The sequence below is a fragment of the Archocentrus centrarchus genome, chromosome 7 (assembly GCF_007364275.1).
Source record: "Archocentrus centrarchus isolate MPI-CPG fArcCen1 chromosome 7, fArcCen1, whole genome shotgun sequence".
Taxonomy (NCBI): Eukaryota; Metazoa; Chordata; class Actinopteri; order Cichliformes; family Cichlidae; genus Archocentrus; species Archocentrus centrarchus.
In genome coordinates, this window is record NC_044352.1 from 32,746,798 (window position 1) to 32,763,817 (window position 17,020).

Sequence of the window (17,020 nt, forward strand, 5' to 3'; positions counted from 1 at the left end):
ACTTCTAACATTTTGTAACTGTAGGCTCAGTGTAACATTACACTTCAGCAACATCAGCCTCAAATCTCATGGGAGCATAAACACACACATAAATCAACACTCCGCCTTCAGGATTTCCTCAGGCGACATTCACTGATGTCAACCCATCACACGGGTTAAGGCTGACTCTTAGTGTGTCACAGGCTTTAGGACACGAGAACTACTTCTGGTCTTCACTTTGTGTGTCACATGTACTTTTTCTTGCTCTTCATCCATCAGTTTGTAGGTTTAGCCTGAAGCTAAAAACATCCCAAGGGGAAACTACATGATCACATGATCTTAAACCTCCTCAGTGTAATGCACTCTACTTTTCCTTTATTTATCTTCATCTTTTGTGTGTGTCTAGTGAGGGATGGTGGGTGTCGTGCTTCATGACGAGATGTGACAACATCGTTTTCTCACTTTGCTACAGATTAATTAGCCTTGAAGACCAAACAACCAACAGCACACCACATGAAAAACCACATGCCCCCCCCAAGGAAAAATCAAGATGGTCCAAATCTGTATGTACGCTGACTGCTTTGTGCCATCTGACCAGCCTGCCATCAGACACCTTATCGGGATACAAAGGTAGCCTATCTGCCATGGGAATACCCTCACCATCTGCTTAACACGCTGGAATCAGGGGTGCGTGTTTCCAGGAGCAGTTTTGAGGGTCTTTGACACTTCAGACAGCATCTGTTTCATGGTGAACTCTCATAAGAATATAAACTAGAGATAGGAGCTGAAAAGTGCGATAAGATGCAGATTAAGATCTGGTGCTGGTATTAAAAGCTCTCGCTGATGTGTCAGAGCTTGTTGAATTGAATCAGATTAACGGGACAGAATGTGATGAAAACCTCGACAGTGTTTCAAGAAAGGCTAGAAAATTGTTAAAACAAAGGTGTCATCATCCACACCATAACAGTATTTAAATTATTTGCATTATCTGATAACATATACACATTGTGTAAATAGACTACTTTCAGCTGCTTGTTGCAAAGGGTCACCACAGCAGCACCGCTGCATTTTTGATTTGGTAAATACACAACTTCACAGGGGTTATGTTAGTATAGCGACACACATGATGTAAATAAAATAATTAATAAATCATTCACACCTATTTGCATGCTTTTATCTCTAGTTCCTGGTCAGAGTCAATACTTGAGGCTGATGAGACTATGCAACTTTTTTCTTGTTTTTGGATAAAAAGTCTTTTTTCACTGATTGCTTATGCCTCAAAGGTAGAGAATATATACTTTTTTCAAACTTTGTTTTAGACCTTTTGGTTTTTGTGTAATTTAATTTGAAATTAGAAATGTCTTCGTCCTGGTCACAAAAATAAAAAGGTTTGAAGAGAATAACATATTCTCTACCCTGATGCATAAGTAATGACTTCAAACACTTAATACACAGGAACAAATATTGTGTTACACAGTGTAATGCTCATTAGTTACTGTTCAGTTTGACCTGTGGACATATCGCCACCAAGTGGTCAAAACCACATTCACAATGCAGCAAAATGTTATCAAAAAATACACTGTGTGAATATTTCAAATTATCAGCGATGTCGAAACTCCTTGAAAAAATAAAATAGTGTTTGAAACCACATGGAAACTTTTAAAAAATAATTATAATATGTTTAACTGGATCTCTTTCCTTTCGCTCTGTGATCTGAGACGGGATAGGAACCATCATCTGTTGCTTGTTTCCTCAGGTGGAGACGGACGAGTCATTGAAGGAGCGAATCAAAATGGCGAGCCAAGAGGAGTCAGTGAGGGAGTTCGTCGCTGTAACTGATGTGGATGAGGAGAGGGCCCGGTTTTTCCTGGAGTCTGCCGGCTGGAATCTGCAGGTACGGCTTTTCTGCGCTTTTCCTTGGAGCTGTGGTGGACTCTACGAAAGACCCTCTGAAAGAAACTCCGGTTACAGGGCATGAGTCTGACTAATAGCTCGTCGGCTAACGTTAGCCGGTTTTGCCGGTTATTTGTGCAAGTCACTCTTTGACAATGGCCGGACTGCTTCCCGTCATCAGCAACAATTAATCTGTGCAGTTAGTCAGCTGACACCGTCACGCTTACAGTAACTGCTGCTGTCTTGTCATAAATTAGATTGTTCAGTAGGTTTTGTCTAAGCTGGTCTTCCGTAAGCCCATTGACCCGTGCTAACTAGCGTTAGCCTGCAACGCCAAATTAACGGTTCATCTTAGTGGCTACTTTCTAAAGCTGTAGTACGGGCTGCTCCATAGGAGAATAACTTGTGCATGTATGTGTGTGGGTAGGAAAATGAACACGCATCCACAGTGTTTGTGTAGTTAATACTGTAAGATGGTATCACCGATATGGTTTGTTCACTGTGCCAGCGGGTTCAGTGTACAAAGAGAGAGAAAATAAGTCAAACTGCGGCTCAGTCTTTTAATCTTTGAGAATATTTGGCACAAACTCCTGACTGAGGTATTACCCAAGCGGTGCACGGTCATATACGGAGCTTGTCAAACGGTGAAGCTCTGCATGTAATTTTACCTCCTCAGCTTGCACTCGCCAGCTTCTTTGAGGACGGAGCTGATGATGACATAGTGACACTTCCACAACCTGAGGGAGGCTCCTCGGTGTCCCGATCCGCAGGGCCCAGGTACAGTGTCCAGCCTGTCAGTGCTTTAATCATAATGTACTCGCACATTTATAAGGGACAACTCTTTTTTTGTTTCTAAGTAACTTGCACCATTTTATGTTCAGTAGTCAGCCCAGAGTAACGTCCTTCAGAGATCTAATGCATGAAGCAGAGGATGAGAGTGATGAAGAGGAAGGCCAAAGGTAAGTTTACTTAAGTGTTTGTTATATTAGTGAATATGTCACTTCATTTAAAAGTGTCAGGTAAGGAAATAAGACCACAGGGCTCTCAGGTTGACTTATAGAAAAGCTTTTGTGTGTCTCAGTGTAACAATCAAGGATCCTTTGGAGCTAAGGAGATGAATATCTTTTTGTGTTGGAGACCTTTCAGACTGTTGTGACAATTCAGACACTGCTGTCTGTTTGAGCTCTGCACGGATGGTACAAAGTCGCATCTAGCGGGTGTGATTCCAGAATGCACCAAACTATTTTTGGTCTCACCTCACTCTCTGGGAGCCGGTCGCTTTCCTGCAGTGTCAACAGATTCTGCTGTCGAGGGAGTGCAGCGAACTGGTTGTTAAGGGACTGTGTGGTGGTACTGATTACTTTCATAGTCCATTTTCATTTCATGCAGCAAACAAACTGAGCTAAAGAACCCTAACTATTTTATTCCAGTCAGTAATGCTGTCATTTGTAATTTACATTTTTTTCTAGTTCTGTTTTGCAGTGCATGATGACTTTTGGCATAGTTTGGGTGAGGGCATTTCCTTGATCTGAATGGGACTTTGTCTGTACATTGCTCAAATAAGTAAAGAAAAATTCAAACATTGCAGTATTGAACAAAACCATTTAAACCTCAGGGATATGTCCAGCTAGGAAGCATAAAACCCTGTAATTTCACCTGCTTTGGTGCAAATGGAAGTGACAACAGGTGTACTACAGAGGCAAAAACAAGACAACTGCAAAAAAGGGGATGGTTTTGGAGGTGGTGGCCATAGACCGCTGTGCTCTCCTCATCCCCCCTTGATAGATTTTTTTTTTTCTCTAGTTTGGTTTTTGCTTGTGTCTTTGTCACTACTGGTAGCATGAGGTGATACCTGCAACTCATTCAGTTTGCACAGGTAGTCCAGTGTCTCCAGGTTTGCCGGCATATCCAGATTCCAAAGTCTGGAGATATCACGATACAGGCTGTTATACAAGAAGACAGGGCTGCAGAATGGGTGCCAGTGGCAGACCGGCAGCTCTGGTCTTCTCTGGCGAACTGTCCAGCTCTCCTTGTATAAAAATTTTCTTTATTCTTGAGACTGTGAAGATACAGCAAACCTTCTTGTGACAGCATGTATAGATGTATGCAAGTCTTGAGAAGTGGCAGGTATGGTCCCATGCTACCAGACAAAGACACTAGAAAAATGCAAAACTAGAGAAAAATAACAAGGAGGTGTAATGTAATGATCTGCAAAACCTTTTGCTCTGTGGTTGTGTCCTGTTGTTGCCTCCCTCGTGCACCAAAGTATGTGATTTACAATGGTTTATTCTTCCTAACTGGACAGATTTATGTCCCTGGAAAAAAATATATGTCTCTGTTTTTACTTTGTTTCCATTCATTAACACAAGACATAAAAATTATGTAATGCAGCACTGATATCCACTTAACTACATAGATTATGCAATTTTATAGTTTGGCTACATCAGGGCTCTTCAACTCCAGGCCTCGAGAGCCCCTGTCCTGCAGGTTTTAGATGTCTCTGCTTCAAAACACCTGAGTCAAATATAGAGGTCATTAGCAGGACCTGACTGCATACTGAGGAGGTAATTCAGCCATTTGATTCAGGTGTGTTGGATCAGGGACACATCTAAAACCTGCAGGACAGGGGCTCTCGAGGCCTGGAGTTGAAGATCCCTGGGCTACATTATTTTTCTTGTCTCTGACTGCATTTATTGTTCAGAACAATGTGCACATGTGTGGCTACCCCAACACCTGTCTCCAGTCCAACAGTGTGCTCATGTTATTGCTTTGAATAAGAGTTGTCCTAACTGTGAACTGCTACTGTACGCTGCAAAGATCACACCTGCTCCGTAGAGGTGTTCTAGTTGTTTTTACCTTTTTTTTTTCTTTTCTTCATTATGTGCAAATACATTAAAGCTATGAAAAGACATAGTGAACAAAAAGTGCTATATCAGGTCGTCACCGGAACCATGTCCAGCACCATTGAAGGACTTGACTTTTCACAAGGCTCACTAGTGAAGTGAAATCATTCCAGGCAATGACCTCATGAAGCTGGGCAGCATACAGCATCTCCTTTATTCAATCTTGCTGAAATCAGGTTTTAGGTCGACACCTGGGGTTACCTGTGTCGATTTCTTTTGCTTTATTAATGTCACTGCTGTAGCACAGGTGGCACACATGTTATATGATCAGGCTTCAGTGTCTACAGTCCCTATGTTGTCTATTTTTATCAGCAGCATCAGGAATGAAGAGATGCTCTGCAAGCTGACAAGATCTTATACATGTAACTACTGTAATCTCTTAGATTTATGGACGGAGGATGTATCAGCTATGACACAGGAGTGATATTTATACCCTATTACAATCTTTTCCATTATAGCTGGATTCATAGCATCTGCGTACCTTGTGTCTTGTTACGTTTGTTACTTTTTGGGTTATAGTGCAGCTATAGTGCATACAGTGGCTCGAGCGTCACATACATCTCAAGCCACCCAGCTGTTTGACATGAGAGTGCAAGAAAGGGAGGCAGACGAAGCAATATAAACTTGACTAAATATGCCTTTATACTTTGTCTCATAAACATTGACAGTTGTGAGAGAAACTTGGTGAAACATTTGCTTGTCACTTCACAGCAGAGGTATTGATTATACCACTGAAAGAAGATTTATAGCATACAAAGAAAAGAGGTTCACCATAAAACAGTATACATTTTGTAACAGTATATAACAGAGCAGGAATCAGCTGCCTCTTCAGTGTGTCCTTGTCCTGTGGAGCGATTTAAGCTTCACCGTCTTCAGCTGCAGGCGATAACAGCAGTCCGTGTTCTTCTCTGCAGCCTCTGTGGCCTCAGGGTAGTGGCAACAGTTCTCCACTGGCTGCATGTTGTGGTTTCAGCAAAAGAAGCACAACTGTTTGTGGTCCAAGATGTAGGAGTTACTTGACCAGCCTGCGTGTAAGAGGAACAGTAGACAGAAAGGACCAGAGCTAGCTGGTTAGCAGCAAGTGAACTTTCAAAATAAGAGCAAGGGGAATGACAAATAATAAGTCAATCACACTGTCTTCTCAGGTGAGTGGGGGGGAAAAAAAATCACTAAATACATTTTGGTGGCCTGTGTGGGGAAACATTGTAATATTACTCCTAAAAATCATATTAACCTGCACATAGACAGACTACACATACACACATAGACTTTCCTCCAAGAGCACTGTGTCATCTGCAGTCACAGACAGTTCCTTTCCTCTGGAGACCAGCTGCGACCTGGAGGGCTACCCAACCAGATCCTGTGCTGCAGTTCCAATGTCGTCAAGCTTGCAGCACAGAACAAGGACTACTGCAGCCAGCTGTAGTCCCAGACTGTCCAGTTGTAGTCCACCAGCAGGACAAGAAGCTCTCTGGAAACAGTTTTTGTAACAAATTACATGGGTTTTAAAGTTTTTACTGAGGAGCACCTCTATTTTAATACCAACCAGTACTTCACAACTATAACTATTAGTCATCTCTCACACTAACATGCTGTGAACCTTGTTTTTGTGCAGTGCATTGTTTTCTGAGTGTTCTGCTTACATTTTGAAAGAATTCCTAACTAGCTTTATTCCCACCCTGTCAGGTTTTTTGCAGGTGGATCAGAGCGCAGTGGGCAACAGATTGTGGGACCCCCCAAGAAAAAGAGCTCCAACGAAGTGGTAGAGGATCTGTTTAAGGGGGCGAAGGAACACGGAGCTGTGCCTTTGGACCGCAGCGGGAGAGGACCGGGAGAGCCCAGCAAAGCTAAGGTAAAGTGAAGCTCCTGTGAACAGCTGTTCATATCAGGCTGCTTCTTCTTCTACTGTCATATGTCTTTCATGTTTCATATTTTTTGTATCTCAATGGTTACATGGTGTTTGGTTGTACCTGCTGTTCTAGGCATTTGTTGGTGGAGGTTACAGGCTAGGAGCAGCCCCTGAGGAGGAGTCAACTTATGTGGCTGGAGAGAGACGTGTTTCAAACAGCCAGCAGGATGTGAGTATAGATTTTTGTAATTCAGTTCTTGCATTTTCCTGCATTTGTGAAACCTCTTTAGGTTAGACTTGAGCCAATAAAAGCCCGGGACTCTTAAGTTTGTAGCACTAAAACAAGATGGTAACAGATGGAGGCTGATTAATCCTATTCCAGGAAACCTACTAATCATTAATCAAATACTGAAAAGTATTCTCATAAGTAGAGACACATACCACTTTGTAGTTAAGAAGCCGGGACATTTACTGTGTTGTTTTGTTGTATAAACTGTACTCAGGGTCATCTCGCAATTCATACAAATGCTAAAAGGCATGATGCAATTAAGTTGTTGTTCTGAGAGTATTTCAAAAGGTACATTGGCTCTAAAAGTAGCTCATAAATCTGAGACAATGTGTAGGCAATCCAGAGGTCACCGTCACCACTAAGACCAGACAGTGCAACATCCCTGCAGGGTTTTTTTTTTTTTTTAAATCAAGCCTGAATACACTCTGCAGATATATATGTACTTAAATATAAGTTTTCAGCAACAGTAAGAAATAAATAGAGCTGATTTTAGGGCCACCACTAGATTTCTCTGAATAAGTCTGCATTTAGAGTTGCCCCCCCCCCCCCCAATCCATCCATCCATCCATCCATCCATCCATCCATCCATCTTCTTTCACTTATCCAATTCAGGGTCACAGTTGGGCAAGAGCCTATCCCAGCTGCCATAATGCGAGAGGTACACCCTGGACAATCTATTGCAGGGCTAACACAGTGTGAGATTATTAACACTCATATTCACACCTATGGCCAATTTAGAATCACCCATTAACCTAACATGCATATCTTTGGACTGTGGGAGGAAGCTGCAGTACCCAGAGAGAACCTATGCAGACACAGGGAGAACATCCAGACTTCACACAGAAAGGCCCCAGCTGGCCGGTGGATTCAAACCCATTCCTCCATTGTCCAACCATCCTACCAAAGTTCATAACTACAAAATCAGTGGTTCTGCTTGGTGTATTTTGGCAAATGCAGGACATGTGGAGGGCAGCATGTCTGGTGTCAACAGCAGAATTCAAGCACGCGAAGACCAAGACCTGGATTTGGATTCCTTGTACAGTGATACCTCGAGATATGAGTTTAATTCATTCCAGAGCCGAGCTCGTAAGTAGAGCAGCTCGTATCTCGAACAAATTTTCCCCATTTAAAATAAAGGAAATAGATTTAATCCGTTCCAGCCCTTTGACAAGTCCCCAAAATATCCCAAATTATGAAAAAATCCATGTTTTTAATTAAGAAAAAGACAATTATACATAGATAAAACATAAAAAAATAAATAAATAAAAGAAAAATGTATAGAATACGGTACTGTGATCTTACATTGGCGACAGATGAGCGTGGCTGAGGAGAGAGGGAGGGAGCAAAAAATGAGTAATAGGTAGTTTATCCCTTCCAAGCCCCCGTTTCCTGTTTATCGCTCCCGCACAAGTTGACCGGGCGCACACCCAAACAAACAAAATTGTGTCCGCATACACCTCAGAAAGTAGCTGCGGTCCTGATGGGAGACGTATCATAGGCACTTTGCAGATTTTGCAAGTGTGAAATATGTTCTCACCATGCTGATTTAATTCAACGTGCTAATACCGAGAAGCACACATGCACAAAAAAACAAAACTGTGCACCCTTCTCTTCTGAGGCTAAGAAACATGGATTTCACTGTTCCAAAACACAATGAAACAAAACAAAGAAGTGAGCTATACTGTTTAAAAGCGGCCTCAGTTTAACACAGTGTTGGGTTGCCAGTTGGGCTTTTTTGGGCTTGTTTTCATAGAGCTGGTTGCTTGTTTCTATCGCAAAATCTGGCAACACTGGATACAAGATGAGGGATCCGTGAGGATTGTGGGACTGAGCGCCGACGTGCCAACTATCGGTGGCGTCCTGAAGCTCGGCTCGTATCTTGGAACTGAGCTCGTATCTAGAGCAGAAATTTTACTCGAGCCGCGGCTCGTATCTCGAAAAACTCGTATGTGGAGCAGCTTGTATCTCGAGGTACCACTGTAGTTAGTTTAGTGATTCATTATAGAAAAGCAAAGGAAGAGGCTTTGACGTGGGGGACTTGCATCCATATTGAATTACGTGTGTGTGTGTGTGCGTGCGTGCATTAGGTACATGTGGTGCTTAAGCTGTGGAAGTCTGGTTTCAGTCTGGATAATGGTGAACTCAGAAGCTATGATGATCCTGGAAATGCCAACTTCCTTGAAGCAATCAGAAGAGGGTGAGAACAGTTCCACATATGTTCATGAGGGCACACTATTTGTGTTTCAGTGACTCACTTTTCTGCGCACATTATGAGTCCCACATTCACCTGTTCATCCTCACCCTGCAGAGAGATTCCTCTTGAGTTGAGGCAGCGGTCTCGAGGGGGCCAAGTCAACCTAGACATGGAGGACCACAGGGATGAGGACTTTACCAAGCCCAAGTTGGCCTTCAAAGCCTTTGAAGGTGAAGGACAGAAGCTGGGGAGGTGAGGATGATGTTTCATTTGACATTGTACCTGTATTCTTTCAGTAGAGCACGTTCCTCACCCGGTAAAGAATCCTTTTACAAATTCCTGGATCTAGATCGTCATCCGAATCACCACCTAAATGTAATCAGTTGTTCCTTGTACCATTCCCAACAACTCCAGAAATGTTTATCGAAATCTTTTCATAATTTTCCAAGTTATCCTGCTAACACCAAATGAACGCAACTGCAAACATAACCTCCCTCCACCTGTCAGTGGGTGAGGTAAAGAGCAGCAACTGTGTTCAATGCAAACCCGATTCATATAAAGGCCAATGAACCAGTCTGACTTGTTCTGCATGGATTCATGAAGCACCTGAATCGAAGGACTGGTTTCCATGGGACATGTAACTCAAACTTTATTGTTAATCTGCAAAAATCAATACACGCTGACAACGGTTACATTGGTGCTGTTTTTATATTTAATGATTAGGATTAGAATAAATATATTTAATACATCCATTTCAGTGAAGATTTTAAGCAACTTACTCATACTTAGTACAATATGAAAGATTAATATTTAGGAGCATTTACTGTCACATGCAGGCTCGCAGCCAGTCTGGAGAAATCTTAAAAAAATAACACTGTTCAGTTCTTAGAAGGTAGAAGAAGTTTGAAATTTAAAATGGTTTTATGCTGACAGTAAAATTAGCTCTGATTTTATTTTTTTATTCTTCAGAAATGCCTGTTCTATTTATGGAATTCCCTTTTTCTAAAACATAATCAAATAAAACGAGTCAGATATGTATTTGTTCAAAATATACGTGACTGTCACTTTTAAAACCCGAGTGTGTGAGGTGGATTTGTGAAAAAGAAGGCCCCACTCTGAGCTTTTTCCTCTTCTGGTACAGCTCCGATCTCCTGGCTCTGCCCCAGAGTCCAGTCTGCCTGCGCTCGGTGTCTCTCAGCCAAGACCTGAGAGGTTGTTCTCCCAGGACTTGGCTGTCAGGGAACAAGAAAAGTAATTGTTCTAACTGACACACATCAGAAGCTTTTTACTTAAAAAAAATAAAAAAATTACCATGCAGAATATTTTCAAAAAATTGTGATGTGGTATAATTTATATGCTGGTGTTATCTGAAAATTATACAGAATCCCAAAGCTGAAAATGGAGCTTTTTCTCAGGCCATGAAATCGCCTGCTTTCCACAGGACTGCAGGAGCATGTAATTCAAATAATTAAATACTTAATATCCCAGCACCAATGGAATATAAATTCCAAATTAAAATACAGCATGGCTTTTATATAAATAAGGTTTGGACATGGCTGAAAAGAAGTCAGAAAGAAATCGAAACTAGAGCAGTAAAAGCTGCTGGAGCGTTTCAGGGAAAGTAACTGCAAACAGAGTCAGTGCCTGCTTTATTCTTCAGAGGCTGAAATGCAGATTAAAACAAAAAGTATACTTTGTGTATTTTTTGCATTCATAAACCTCCGTTGGAGTTAAAGGTTTTTTCTCCCTCTTCCATCCAGCGCCACTCCAGAGCTGGTGTCAGCTCCGCCCACCTCTCAGCAGGACCAGGCTGCCAACGAGGCTCAAGCCAGTGCCTCAGTGACCCTCGACCCCTCCCAGCCCATCACTAACATTCAGATCCGACTGGCCGACGGTGGCAGGCTGGTCCAAAAGTTCAACCATACCCACAGGTGAGTTTCTGCTTGACGTCAGCATGTACACAGAGCTGCTGTTGTTTCTGTAGGACTGTGGATATGTTGACAGAACTGTTTAAAACAACAAGATCTGCAAATATTTGGTCCCAGTTTTTAAACCAGCCCGCATGCTTAAAGGGTTAAATCCGTTTGATTGTTAAGGCAGACACCTCGTGTTGCTTGTTGCTTTATTAGGGACACAAAGATCAATGGGGTGAATCAGTGAATTATAATCATATACTGTGATTTTTCTCTGTTACCAGCAGTGAGAAGCCAACTTGTCCAATTGTCTCATTGATCAGTTGCAAGTTGAGTTAAGAGTGTTTGGCTACTGTTTTTGTATTTAGTAATGAATGAGTGCCTTTTTTTTTTCTCTGTAGGTTTTAGTTTACAAAAACAGTTGTTGGTCATTAGCTAAGGTGTGGTTCTGAATATGAGGCCTGACTTTTATCTGTTTCAGGTCAGAGTTCAGTAATAACTCTCAAATTACAGAAGATTTCCCTACATTTCAAAGTCACTACTGACTCTAATTTAAAATGATCCAAACATGAAGAGGAGGGATGCAGTTTAAGTGTATTTCATTGAAAATATTCAAAGTAATGGCTGTGAAATTTAGCAAAATGTATTTTATCTACCACCATTATATTTACACACGTTTCCACCAACACAAAACATGTTCTTAACAAAAAAGGTGGAACAGATCCACATTTAAACTGTGGAAACACAAAGACTGTGGATGAATTTGGTCAGGTTACTCTCCTGATATGTAGCTTGGTCAGTGCTACCAGCCAGAGTGATCAAAGAGGGTTAAATCAATCCTTTATCTAAAACTAGAAACTAATGTTGAATTTCCTCCTGTAATGGAAGTCTCATTTCCTGTCCCGATGTGTCCTGTTATCTCTCAGGGTGTCTGATCTGCGGCACTTTGTGGTGGCGGCCCGGCCCGCCATGGCTGCCAGAGAGTTTGTTCTGATGACCACGTTCCCCAACAAGGAGCTGACGGACGAGAGCCAAACGCTGCAGCAGGCCAACCTCCTCAACGCTGTCATTGTCCAGCAGCTAAAGTGAGGATGAGAGAGGAAGAGCAACTCCTAACCCACCCCACCCCCCCCCAGCTCCCCCCTCTCCCAGTGGTGAGGCTGAGCATCTGCAGCCCTTTGAAACCTGCTGTTCCTATTGAGGGAGGAGAAAACACAGACTTATGTATGGACTTCTAATTTCTGAATTTTGTTTTTCTAAAGTCAAACTTAACACTCTGCTTCACAACCCTGCCCCCTCCAAATTCTCCCCCTCTCCCTGTCTGCGACAGACTGTAAAGGGGAGGAAACTAAAAATCTTCCAGAATGGAACAGAGTTCAGGAAAGAGCCTGTCGGAGCCTGCAGACGCAGTCCATCTTGCTGAACGACAGTTTAGTTATAAACACGATCACTAAACGTTTGTTTACCATCAACCCTTCTTTTCTTCTTCTATTAACATTAACTTGGCCCGTCAGCTGCTTACTGTCAGTGGCAGATCCACGCAGCCACAGATTTCCACTTCTAATCTGTCTCAACAGCACAAACCAGACCCACATAAGGAAGCTAGTTTAGTATCGCATGATGATGAGGCTTTTTGTACAAGTTTCCATTTCTCTCCACACATTCTATCTGGAGAGAAATGTGGAATGATGGAGCAAAACACTTAGGATTTTTTTTTTCTCTCCAAACCAACTTATACCAGTAGCCTTACTCTTCTTTATTCACCTCAACAATCACAGCTGTCCCTTTGTTTAAATGAAGATGGAATTATTTTTTTAAATGAACCCCTCTCATCCTTTTCTTTCTTCCTTTCACAGATTGTAAGTTTGTCCCAGTTAGACGGTGGCATTTTGATATATGAAAACCAGTTACACGTGGCTTTACTATCGAACCAATGGTTGAGCAAAAGAACATTTAGATTGTAAACACTGGATTGTGTTAGCAGAAGTTGAATTCCTAAGATACACTGACATCTTCTATGCATCCTGGGGCAACACAAAAATATGTTTGGACCTCTGGTGAAATAAATTCATTTTATGGTTGATGTATAAAGAAATTACAGTCTTGTGTTTTTGTTGTTGTTGGTGGGAAGTGGGAGATTTGCTGCTTTTATAAAGTCAGAAAACATGAATTGTAATTATGCCAGATTTTGTTTGCAGACTGTCATCATTATCAGTGTGTTTATGTGAACAGCATGTATCAGATTAGCAGTGATGCAGCCACATTGCTGGATTCTTCTGTTTGTCAAACTTCCCAAAAGAAGTGACACATGGAACCGTGTGTAACGCTTATATGAAGTGTGGAGTTCAAAAAAATGTACCCACAGTATAGTTTAAGAAGGAAACTAGCTATAGAGGCCAAAAGCATTTTTTCTTTCAGGCTGGATACGTGATTATTTCTGCTGTGAAGCTGAACATTTTAAAATGAAAGTCTATAGAGACTGCCTCACTTTTGGAGACATCCTCAGGTGGCTATTAGAGCCATTTTGTCACATCATTGAAAGGAGACTCATGATGTGGTTTTTAATCTAGGAGGCCTCCTTGGATTGGGCATGTCCAAATGGAAGGAGACAATCCCATTTGGACATGGGATTGTTTATCGTGTCTCTTGGCTGGCTTGATAAAACCTCAGTCCCTCCTGGAAAAACTAACAGTGTTGGCTGGGAAGAGGGAGGTCTGGGCGGCTCTGCTCAGCATGCTGCCCCGTGACGTGTGGTGGGTGGGTGGGTGGGTGGATGGAACAGTTTTTCCTGTGAAGCTTTGTGTAATATTTGAGTACTGATCAGATCTACTGGGCCTCCTTTTATTTAAGTGGTGTTTTCTTGGCTGTTTTGCTGTGTTTATTTCTAAAAAACCTAAAATTGTTTCAACATCATTCCTGATAAGTAAAAAAACAAAACTTCCACTTTAAATGTTTCCTGTTAATCTCACATCTAATTGAAGTTCTCTGTAGTTTGAATTAACATTTATTTCATGGCATTGCATGGCACGCACTTTTACACTGGCCTCAACTACTCAGCTACAGTTTAATGATCCATGGAGAAAGTTAGGAAATCAAAACGTACAAAGTGACTTAGTTTGGATTCCTGTTTCAGTCAGAACTGAGAGGCATACAATTAAATTTCTCGCTGTGCTGTGTTTGTGGAGCAGTTGCTGGTGTCCTTGTTCCCCGCAGTGGCCCAACGTAAACCCAGTGCTGCGTGATCTGTTTTTCCTTTTTGAAGGCCTGTTTTTCTGAATATTTTGTGAATGCAATCCTGAGATATGGCAATGAATCTGAGAGATGAAAGTTGGTTTTTTTTTTTTTGTTGTTTTTTTTTAAATGTATTGTTTACATATATTACATTCCAACTCTGACTGGCTTAAACACACTATTTCCACCTCCATCCAAAACAGAAACAAGAAGGTTCAACCCACACTTAAAGTGACTTTCCTGAAAGCTGTTGCTAAGGAATCAATGCAAGTCTGAAAAAGAAAAATAAGTAAAAAAAAGACAAACAGATATGATCAGAAGACAGGCATATCACACACACAGAGTACTCAGAAACACTGCTTACTGCTTTACACTGATGCTCTATTTAAACAAATCTATAAAGAGGTGAAAGAAGACATTTCACACTCACTGGCCACGCTATCAGTTCCACCTTGCTACTGGTTTGGACCCCCTTTGCCTCCATAACTGCCTTAATTCTTCATGGCATCAATTCAACAAGGTCCTGGAAACATGCCTCAGAGATTCTGGTCCATGTTGACACGATGGCATCACACAGTCACTTCACATCCATGATGCAAACCTTCTACTCCACTACGTCCCAAAGGTGGTGTGTTGGAATCCATTTTCTCACTGTCCTGTTCAAGAAACCAGTTTGAAATCACCTGAACTTTGAGACATGGCGCAGCATCCTGCTGGAAGCAGCCATCAGGAAGAAGATGGATACGCTGTGGTCAGAATCTAGTGTCTGAAGGCAATAAAAACAAAATAAAAATTTACAAGGAAATAAAATAGAAGCTAACAGACACACACAGTTTTTAGGTTTAGGCCTGTGAGAATAAAAAGGTTTTAAGTTTGTTTTTGAATTTAGACGGTTCAAAGTGACCTCAGGCCAGCAGGCAGCTCGTTCCAAAGAACAGGAGCACAGTAACTGGAAGCACCCTCCGCACAACTATGAACACATTTTCTGTCTCTTGACCTTTTGGACCAACAACAAATATTTCTATAAACAAAAATAGTTTTGTGTCATATATTTATTTGCTACAAAGTAAAAAAGCTGAATGAACATCCTCCAAGGGTAATGATTTCAGAATGAATCCAGAGGTTCTGTTAAACTATCTTATCTTTGTTTATAATAACCCATCATACAGTAATGCCTGTGTGTGAGACGACAGTACAGTTTAACTCATTGAAATGAAAAGGGTATAATTTGATCCTGAGAAGCATGATGAATTTGAAGGCTTTGTTAGAGATAAATCATATCTATAAAAATACAAAAATGTATTTTTCCTTTATCAAGACTGTTATTATCTAACAATTAGTGAAATTAAATTTATGGCTTTCAGTGTCAACAAAATCTCTCCTGTTATTTTATTTCAAAATTTGATAACATAGGCTAATGCAAAGCTCAATTATCTCCTTTAAAATGTTTTCATTCAAATAAGAATCTAATTTCTTGATCCACATTTCAAGATTTTCTGGTGTCAAAGATTCAGTGGCTCAGAATCAAGTCTGCAGCTTGGACAGATATGAAGTCATTGATTTTCAATAACGCTGTCAACACTGATGTAAAACAAAAAGTGGATGTGAATGGAAGATAACTCTTTGTTTTTTCATGTAAATCTCTGTATGGATAAAAAATGATGTATACAGTGACAGACCTACATCATTTTTCTGAAATTCTTGGAGGCTTATTTTTTCAATCTTGAGAAGAAGTTATGTGGTATGGACGAGAGTTAGTCCACCCCAAATGATATTACTAAAGACCGTACATGCTGTATGAGCCACTATGACGTTATCCATTGTGTCAAACCCCATCCTGGTGTTATAAAAGTGGACATTACAAACAAGAAGTGACTTGTGCATGCTGGCAGGCCAGTGACTTTTCAATCACACAGTAAAGCATAACCTTTATTATGCTCCTTTTTGACGCTAGCAGGGACCATCATTTGCCAAAGGAACATCATACTGTATTCAAAAAGGCTTTAAACTGGTGCCAGATCAGCTCACGGTGTGAGGTGATATTCCTTAGGGCTGAAAGTCAGCAGCCTGGGTTAAAGTCTGACCTATGGTCCTTTGCAGCATGTTTTCTCTTGCTCTCTCTCACTTCCTCACTGTCACAAACTTTTTTGGCAAAAAGGCCAAAGAAAGCCTTTAAACTTGTGATTGATACCATTAAATCATCAGGAAAGTTTTTAGAAGGGAGCCCCGGGAAGCTTTTTTTCATACGCTTAAACACAACTGAAGCTCTTTGTTCTGCAGGTGTCACCCCCCTGCTGGCTACTGGTACAATGGCAGCATGAAGGCACTTCTGCACTGGCTTCACTTTTCAATCCAGGAATCTGCATCCTTGTTTCCCCTCTATGTAACTCACATTTCTGACATCATATTTGACTCAACTTTTGTGCCAGTGCATCCTCATTCTTATGTAGTTCGCAAATTTGACCGCATATATATATATATATATATATATATATATATATATATATATATATATATATATATATATATATATATATATATATATATATATATATATATAAGCATATCTAAGCATTTATTCTTTTATTGTGCTGAGGGATTTCATTAATTTTAATACAGTTAATCCAACCTAAATTAATAAAGGGGTCTCCACCGTGACCGCCAGGGATAATCCCACTGGCTGAGATTTGGTTTTACTTTGGAGGTCGTGGACGGAAGTGTTGATGTGAACAATTGGCGCTGATCTGCGCCCACTGTAAGTGTGTATGT

At 41.1% G+C, this 17,020-nt stretch overlaps 1 protein-coding gene across 2 annotated transcripts; it reads left to right on the forward strand.

Moving 5' to 3' along the window:
• The first annotated feature begins 1,721 nt into the window (after window positions 1–1,721).
• Window positions 1,722–13,774, forward strand: nsfl1c (NSFL1 (p97) cofactor (p47)). 2 transcript variants are annotated; one of them, XM_030733801.1, is made up of 9 exons: window positions 1,722–1,873; window positions 2,549–2,649; window positions 2,754–2,831; window positions 6,462–6,627; window positions 6,758–6,853; window positions 9,001–9,110; window positions 9,222–9,359; window positions 10,868–11,038; window positions 11,947–13,774. In XM_030733801.1, the coding sequence occupies exons 1-9, from the start codon at window positions 1,772–1,774 to the stop codon at window positions 12,107–12,109; spliced, it is 1,125 nt and encodes a 374-aa protein (XP_030589661.1). In that variant the 5' UTR covers window positions 1,722–1,771; the 3' UTR covers window positions 12,110–13,774. The 2 variants fall into 2 exon arrangements, with proteins under 2 accessions (XP_030589661.1, XP_030589662.1); XM_030733802.1 differs by having other exon boundaries at window positions 2,757–2,831.
• The last annotated feature ends 3,246 nt before the right edge of the window (window positions 13,775–17,020 follow it).